Below are 8,219 nucleotides of genomic sequence, written 5' to 3'. Positions count from 1 at the left end.
TGACGTCGTGCGTGAGGTGCGTATTCTAAGACCGGGAACAGGCTGTGCACGTTCACTGGTAGGCAAACAGCAAACTTCTTCGTATCACAGGTTAGTACATTATCAGCTCATAAACCTTCCAGCTGGTAAAGACAAGCAATGACAAACACTGTCTGACGAACGTGTGTGCAGTTCATTCAATAAATTGTGTGTTTGTAAGTAATTCATTCCCGGATGTCATGCTAACGCCGCTAGCTAGTTAGCTGTGGCTAACATACAGCTCTGAACGTTAGCTCGTGTCATAGAGACGAGCTTTGCTTTAAAAGGAACCTAATGGCAACTAATCATTACCATGTGGTTAAAACTCGGCTTTTGCATGTTAGGTTCTTGGGGTTATTGTATGCTATCGGCCGACTGTGTCACATTTATTTATCATGATGAATTGGAGGAGCTGTTTCGGTAACCTAGCAATGTACATATTAGCAAGGACACATGGGCACTGCCAGCGTTAGATCACGCTGCTTATTTTAAACTATCGTCACATCAAGCAGATGTTTAAGCACTGGCAGCCCTCTCTAGACATGAAACCTGAGAGTCCAACGTTGTGACTGCAGAGCTGAACGTGATTCCAGGCTAAATTGTAGCGAAGGTGAATTTATTTTTGCGGACGGTCATTTCATGGGGAGCAGAAGTAGCACAGCTGTCTGTGGGGTGGAATAACCGGACACTGTGCCAGCCATTGAAATGTCTCTCTGGCAGCTGTCGAGCTCCAACAGTTTCTGGTTTATGTCAAGACCATAAAATAAGGACCGATTGTGTCTGTCGGTCAACTGCTGTGGCAGTTTTGCCTGCCGTGGATATATCTCGCCCTAAAAGCCCCTCAACATCATTAAGTCCAGTGGTGTTCAGATCTGCAGTAAAGGGATCTTGGTGGGCGTTTTATTGCCATCCCAGTGGTCATGCACCACACTGTGGTGGTGTATGGGGGCATTATGCTGGAAAGTGACTTCTAATAAGAGAACCAGACATTTAAGTAGATGCTGTGCTGCCAGGTGCAGAGGCAGATCCAGGTACTTATTAAAGAGGCATTTCTGAAGTTTCTGACGTTTGTCCCAAGTTGAAATATTTACATTCATTCGTGCATTGATGAAGCTCAGTCATGTTATCACTGCCAGGAGTTGATTCTGCATTTTTATCTGCATATTTCTCTCTGAAGAATTAACATACCATGGTCCATGCAGCAATTGAGCTTTAGTTTTTCAGTGTTTGGTAATTTGCTGTTGTTTTTTTTCTTTTTCTTTTTTGTTTGCTTATCATTTAGTCCATAAAATGTTGCACAATAGTAAATATGTGCAGCTTCCCAGAGCCACTGACATTTTCAAATTACTTCTTTTATTACACCAACAGCTCAAATCCTAGGGTCACTTAATAAACCGTCTCATTTTAGAAACTAGAATTGAATTGATTTACTCAAAATGTTATTGAAGAGTAATTTTCTCATGAATTGTTTGAACTCTATCATTTTGTTTGTGGAGAGATTCTATGTGTGTAATGAGGAAAAGCAGATTAATAATCACAACTTTAATAATGGTTTAGTTTTCCTGTTAAGTCCCAGTTCACCAACAGGCACACACTTTTTTTTTTTTTGTTTTAAACTTTTGTGGTGTTAAGCAATGATCTTGTGAAGTGTCAGTTTGTTCCTGTTGGCAACTTTCAGCTTGCATTCACTGTTTCTCTTTGCATTTGTATTTTTTGTGAATAGAATAGATGAGGCAATCTGAATTCATGTTGGTTGTTGAACTCAATTATCGGACTCGAGAGCTTTTTAAAGCAAAATGAGGCAAAGTGCTAATATTTGATGAGCTGACACTCAGCTCTTTTGAGTGGGCTTTGCAGCTGCATTTGTCCTTGTGATTCAATTACTTCTAATAAACACCCCTTTCATGTAGTGTGTGTGCACAGCTCAGTGAATTTTAACCCCAAATCAGTCTCTTCTTGTGTTTTTCCAGAGTCTTCAAGTGTTGCTGTCATGCCTGCTAAAAAGGCCGCCACCAAGAGGAAGTCTGGTGTTATTTTGAAGGATGATCAAGACCCCAAGAAAGTAAAAGGTAAATCACTGGCCTTTTTTGAGGTTGATAAAGGTTGATAAAAGCAGCCAGATTGTACTAGATCAATGTCCGTTTTCACTGACAACAAAACAACGTTGTTTTTGATACATACAGTATCAAGTCGCTAGTCTTGCTGAAAAAATCACGATGGGGCTTGATTTTAAACGCACACTATACATGTATTTCTAACTGGAAGGACCAAATCAATTAATCAGTTAAGATAACAGTACACAACCAATTTATGAAAAGAAAACATATTGCACACCTGTGTTTATCATATCTTTCAAGCCACAGTCAAGTTTGCCCTTGTATGACAAATGGCAGCTAAGATTATATTGAATGAAGTGTATACGTGTGTGTGTGTGTGTAGTTTCCCACAGGAGTCATGGCAAGGAGGCAGGTCAGGTGCTTGTTCTGGGCCAGGGCGATGTTGGACAGTTGGGTCTAGGCGAGGACATCTTTGAAAGGAAGAAACCAGCCCTTGTGTCTCTGCCAGAGAAAATTGTGCAAGTGATAGCTGGGGGCATGCACACTGTGTGTCTCAGCGACACTGGCCATGTAAGGGAGCACCCATCTTATTTCTTTTGAAATAAAAATGGTATGGCTAATGCTGCGTTAACATTTTTAACGAAGGGTCTTGAGCCTTCCAGATAAATCGATGTGTTGTTTGTTTGTAGGTCTACACTTTTGGCTGTAACGATGAAGGGGCCCTTGGACGGGACACGACAGGGGGGGGGTCTGAGATGGTCCCAGGAAAGGTGACCCTGGAGCAGAAGGTGGTCCAGGTGTCAGCAGGGGACAGCCACACAGCTGCGCTCGCAGAGGATGGAACAGTGTACCTGTGGGGCTCCTTCAGGGTTAGTTACCTGCTGTTATTAGCCACCTAGGCCCGTGTTCAGAGGTATGCATGTTTGTGTGTAAGAGATTTACCCCACATCTAGTAACCTAAGGATTTGTATAACTTCTTCAGTCCTCTCCACTGATAAAACATATGGGCACTAGTAGCATAGCATACATTTCTCACAAAATCAAAATACTCCTCTCTTTCCAGCTTACACTTACGTCACTCTTCCTTGGTAGCTTTTATCTCCACAGAGAACTTCAATTCCCACATATTGTCTTCATGAATACTTTAATTTTCACTATCATTATTATTTCCCCTCCTTCCCAGAGCTCTATCCACTGCAAACTCATCTGGCACAGCTATAGAAAAAATATCCTTTACCATTCTGGTGAATATATCATTTCCAGAGCAGACTCACACACTGAAATAATGTCCCTTAGTTATCTGTCCATTATTCAAGCACACCAGGCTTTCATCTTTTCAAATGTCAAACCAGTAGCATCTCACTGCATGCTACTGAGTTGCCTCACAAATCTTACTGTCTTCACCTTTAGTGCTTAATAGCTTTCGTTACTCGACTGAGCTTTTATCTCATCGACCACCTCTCATGTCGATCCAGGTAAACTGAGCTAATGTACTGCTGCTTTAACAACAAACTAACGTTGTCAGGTCTAGACTCCCCACCCAGTGTGCTATAAATAACCCAGCACAAAAAACAACCTTCTTGTCGTCTTCTTCTTCTTGTCTACTCTGAGTCCTCATCAGTTTCCTTTCTTAACCCCACAACCCCCTGTGGTGTGTCTCTTTCACCGTCCTTACTTTCCTCTGCATGTGAGATGTTTGTCGTATCATCTAAGCTTTTGAACTTCTCGTGTTCACCTGTGTGATCTCTGTCATTTCTGCATCTTGTGGCTAAATTTCTGACAGTTGCCTGGGAAAGCGGCTTCATATTGTAAAGAGTCGGGATATTCAAACATTAGTACATACAGTATCATCCTTTTTTCTGCCATTCTAAATTGTTTCCATCTCTCAGTGCTAATAATCACTCTTGCTATATTACTCCTTGGTTTTTCATTATTAATACTCAGTGGCACACTGGCAATTACGTCTCTATAACCTCCTACCTTCTACATTCCCTCTTGATTTGTAACTATGTTTCACTCTGTATCCTCTGTTTGGAGGTTATTCATCCCATCAACGAATTTCCACTCTGAAGAAATTTGGCAAATCGGTTACATCACCTCTATTGCGGATCTCCATCAGATCTCCTTGTCCTCCATTCTGTCTGCCTCGGGTCCTCTGTCAAAGCAGCTGCGCCCCATCGTCTTGTTCATGTTTGTCGCCTGACTGTTTATATCAGCCATTTTTCCCTCTTGTTTCAATCTCCACTGTTTTACTCTCATAGTGTCCTGACAATTTGTGTGAGTGTTGTTTGGTCTGAACTGAGCTAAAAAACAAACCCAGCCTCAGTCAACCTGCATAGTGTGTTGTCTAAGCTACTACTGAAGTTATTTTTGACTATCAATTGGCATCACAATTTGCATAAATGTGAAATATTACTTGGTAAAATACCTCCATTACCAACTTGGCGTCCAAGTATATAATACTGCATTGCTTGACCCAACTCTGTTGTTGTTAAAGTCTGTAGGAGTTTGTTTATAACCTCTCCAGCAAATGAAGTTACCCAATTCAGATTTTTAGGAAACATGAAACAATGTTCCCAGTTTTTTAATTATCATGTATCGTTATTGCAAATGGTCTCATTTACGGCCACGCTGACTTCACAGCAAGCCATTTACTTTTAATAACCCAAAACAATGAGCATTGTGTATCTCTCCATTTAACCATTAATATGCTGGACCATTTTTTCCAGGATAGCAACGGTGTTATAGGTCTCCTGGAGCCCATGAAAACATCGACCGTTCCAGTCAAAGTCCCCATGACAGAACCTGTTGTGAAAATTGCATCTGGTAAGAAGCAGCCCTCTTTAGGGCCAAGTGTGTTTGTTTCTACACTGCATGTTAACTTCTAACAATGTTAAATTTTCCCTTAATAGGTAACGACCACCTGGTCCTGCTTACGATGGAGGGAAATCTTTACTCATCAGGCACTGCAGAGCAGGGGCAGCTGGGAAGAGTGCCCGAGCGTTTTTCAGACAGAGGAGGCAGGAAAGGCCTCGGTAAGTAACCAACCCTTTCCAAACCCAAAGCATCAACTCGTGGAATAAAAGTGAACAATGTGCAATAATCTCTGATTTGTGATCACATTAACTATAGATGTTTTCATGTCTTGTGTGTAATGTATCCTACTGTGACCTTTTGGCTGACTGTGCCCTGTGATTTCAGGCCGGTTGCTGGTCCCACAGATAATTAAATTCAAAGGGAAAGTGCACTTCGTAGATGCCTTCTGTGGGGCGTACTTCACCTTTGCTCTGTCAAAAGAGGGACATGTTTATGGGTTTGGCCTCACCAACTACCACCAGCTGGGTTAGTATGGTGCATCATATATTGTTAATGTGAATGGATTGTTTTTGTTATGTTACTTTAGTGGTAGTCAGTTGCCCTCATTCTGCTCTAAGGTAACTGCATTAGACATGAGATTATTTGTATGTGTCCTTACATCTCTTCCTTTTATTCATGTGTTCAGGCACTAAAAGCACCAAGATGTGTTTTGACCCAGTAAAGCTGACCTGCTACAGGAACTCTACCACCTCCTGGGTGGACTTCTCTGGAGGACAACATCACACACTCTGCCTTGATGCTGAAGGTAAGCACCCACTACATTTACACTGTGGCTGTTGAAACTAAACAGTTTGATGTGTTACCATCAAGAAAGGTTGTGTACACAGGTAATGTACAACTGATATTAAAATTCATTTTTAGCACTCAAGGCTCAGCCAAATCTGTTCTTAAAGGTTTCATTTTGACACTGTTTGACCTAATGTTTTTGAAATTCAACAACACGACTTAGCCAGTAAGTAAATTACAATACAAGGCATTACAAAGGCATACAATGCAAAATGTTTAAAATTTCAAAAGGATATTAAAACACAAGTAGATTTCTCTTGTAAATGTCTCCTAAAGCAGTTGTTTAGTCATTTGTTTGGAAAGCCAAATGTAAGGGACACGAAGGACCCAGGTGCTTTTTTTCTTTTGCATAAAGATAATTTGACAAATAAATCCCTTTTTTCTTTTCATCCTTTAGGGCAGGTGTATAGCCTGGGCAGAGCAGAATACGGTCGTCTTGGTCTAGGCCAAGGGGCTGAAGAGAAGAGTGAGCCCACACCTGTGATGGGGATGGAGCCGGCCAGTCAAGTGACCTGTGGGGCGTCTGTCAGCTACACCGTCACCAGAGAAGGTGAGAAACAAAGCAAATGCAGCAGAAGATGCATTGAGTCCTTTTGAAAAAGTTTTATTGATGGATTTTTAAAGGCAACAAATTGCAACAAGTCCCCATAAGTTATTGATAAAGTTAGCTGTTTCACAGCACCTCCTAAAACAACCCATAGGACTGACCTTTTCTGAAAGGTGAGGAAAGTTTCCCAATAGGGTTAAAAACTTCTTTGACAAAGTCACACAACCAACAAGCTTGACCTTCTCCCTAACACACTTTTCCCACTGTAAATGAGCAGTTTGCTTCTTCTGCCACTGTCACTGGTATGAATTGTATTTTTTTTGTTTTTCCAAACTGCCATGTTTGTAATGAGCCAAGAGGGTAAAAACTGACGCTCGCTCCACTTGTTTTTGGCTGTTTGCACTCCAGGATCTGTGTATGCCTGGGGCATGGGCACCAACATGCAGCTTGGCACAGGAGAGGAGGATGATGAGTGGAGCCCCGTAAAGATGACGGGCAAGCAGCTGGAGAACCGCTCAGTACTGATGGCTTCCAGCGGAGGGCAGCACACAGTCCTTTTGGTCAAAGACAAGCAGGAGAGCTGATGTCCATCTCAGGCAGAGAGTGATGGGATCTTTTGCTCTGTCCAGAGGTGGGGCCTTGTTCAGGTTGCCTAAATCTGGGGAGTGGGTTAATCTATGTGTGACTTCTGAGCTGAAAGGGGAGTGAGATGCTGGGGAGAGGAGAAATTCGGGCCCTTTTATGAGAACTCCTCCCAATTGAGGGGGACAAATGTTCATGGATGTTTGGTAGATCATGACAAATGAGAGACTATTTTTTTTAAATCTAGTTTTTGATGTTGCCTTTGAATTCATTTCATTAAAAGTCATTAGTATGACTGTCAGGCGGTATATGCGATGTATGTGAATATTTGCATGTATGTAAAGGAAATGAGAATGCAAGCCTTTTAATGACTTTCCTACACCATAGTCTTTTAAAAAAATACAGTTTTCTTTAATGCAATAATTCCATTGACCTTGGTTCAGACAGGACATTTATACTCCGTGGGTTTAATATGTGAGACTACTGTTCATTTTACCTAAGGCACAACTGATGTTACCGTTTAGACATTTCATAACACATCATACTGTATCCTACATTTTGATGCTTTTCCTGTCTGAAAATAAAGAGAAGATTTTACGTTTTTACTATTTTTCTTATCCAATTGATTGTTTTAATATTGATTTGTGTTTTGGTTTAGACTGCTGGTCTGGCAAAACAAGATATTTCAAGAAATAAAAACAAAATCCACCTTATTTCAGTAAGATTTGACATTTTGGTCAAGAGTAAAGGCTTTTGTCAACAAAAATAAAAATTAGTTGATTTTAATCTAAGTGAGAGACGGGGAAACATTTTGACTACTCGTTTTTTAATATAACCATTGTTGATGGTATGAGCACATTTTGGTGTTTCTACCCATAATACCATCGAGAAAATATCTTGATAAAATATACCATCTATAATAGATGGTGAATAAAGATAGAAGCTCTCTGTTTCTTCACAGATTCAGTGTTTGGTAGTCTGTAGGAGTAGGTAATCCTGCATAAATATATATTGAGAAAGAAACAATCACAAAAACACTTTCTGGATTAAGTAAAAAAGTGAATTAAAACTCTGACAGATCAATAAACATCACATTGATGCAAACTCACGCCAACATCCATTATCTATAATGGTGAAATGCATCCAGAGATGTCAAGTAAAGTTTATTTAGTTTTGCACCTTTCACACAGAGCAATGTCACAAAGAGCTTCACGAGAGGGAAAAATTAACAATAAGACAACAGGAACATAAAAAGCACAAAAACATCAGCAAAAATAGACCTTAGAAACAAACTTCCGAACACCAGACAGCAGGAGGAGATACAAAGGAATGTTTCAGTGTTGGAGCCACCT

The 8,219-nt window shown here is 40.7% G+C and overlaps 2 protein-coding genes across 3 annotated transcripts in view; both read left to right on the top strand.

The window, feature by feature from the left end:
• The window catches only part of serinc2l (serine incorporator 2, like), a 126,649-nt gene that overhangs the window by 89,736 nt on the left and 28,694 nt on the right, over window positions 1-8,219 (top strand). The gene's annotated exons all lie outside the window — the stretch shown is intronic.
• Window positions 19-7,464, top strand: rcc1 (regulator of chromosome condensation 1). Of its 2 annotated transcripts, none has more exons than XM_070835307.1 (10): window positions 19-90; window positions 1,989-2,087; window positions 2,458-2,645; window positions 2,765-2,944; window positions 4,805-4,901; window positions 4,988-5,110; window positions 5,277-5,417; window positions 5,578-5,697; window positions 6,136-6,288; window positions 6,694-7,464. In XM_070835307.1, exons 2-10 carry the CDS (start codon window positions 2,009-2,011, stop codon window positions 6,867-6,869), a joined length of 1,257 nt encoding a protein of 418 aa, XP_070691408.1. In that variant the 5' UTR covers window positions 19-90; window positions 1,989-2,008; the 3' UTR covers window positions 6,870-7,464. The 2 variants fall into 2 exon arrangements, with proteins under 2 accessions (XP_070691408.1, XP_070691409.1); XM_070835308.1 differs by having other exon boundaries at window positions 34-58.

This window comes from Pempheris klunzingeri, chromosome 8, assembly GCF_042242105.1.
Source record: "Pempheris klunzingeri isolate RE-2024b chromosome 8, fPemKlu1.hap1, whole genome shotgun sequence".
Lineage (NCBI taxonomy): Eukaryota > Metazoa > Chordata > Actinopteri > Acropomatiformes > Pempheridae > Pempheris > Pempheris klunzingeri.
This window is presented reverse-complemented; position numbering and strand designations above follow the sequence as displayed.

Coding starts and splice junctions, on each gene's coding strand:
- rcc1 (XM_070835307.1), top strand. CDS start 2,009: ATGCCTGCTAAAAAGGCCGCCACCAAGAGGAAGTCTGGTGTTATTTTG. Junction 2,646..2,764: donor GTCTCAGCGACACTGGCCAT/GTAAGGGAGCAC, acceptor GTTTGTTTGTAG/GTCTACACTTTTGGCTGTAA. Junction 2,945..4,804: donor ACCTGTGGGGCTCCTTCAGG/GTTAGTTACCTG, acceptor CATTTTTTCCAG/GATAGCAACGGTGTTATAGG.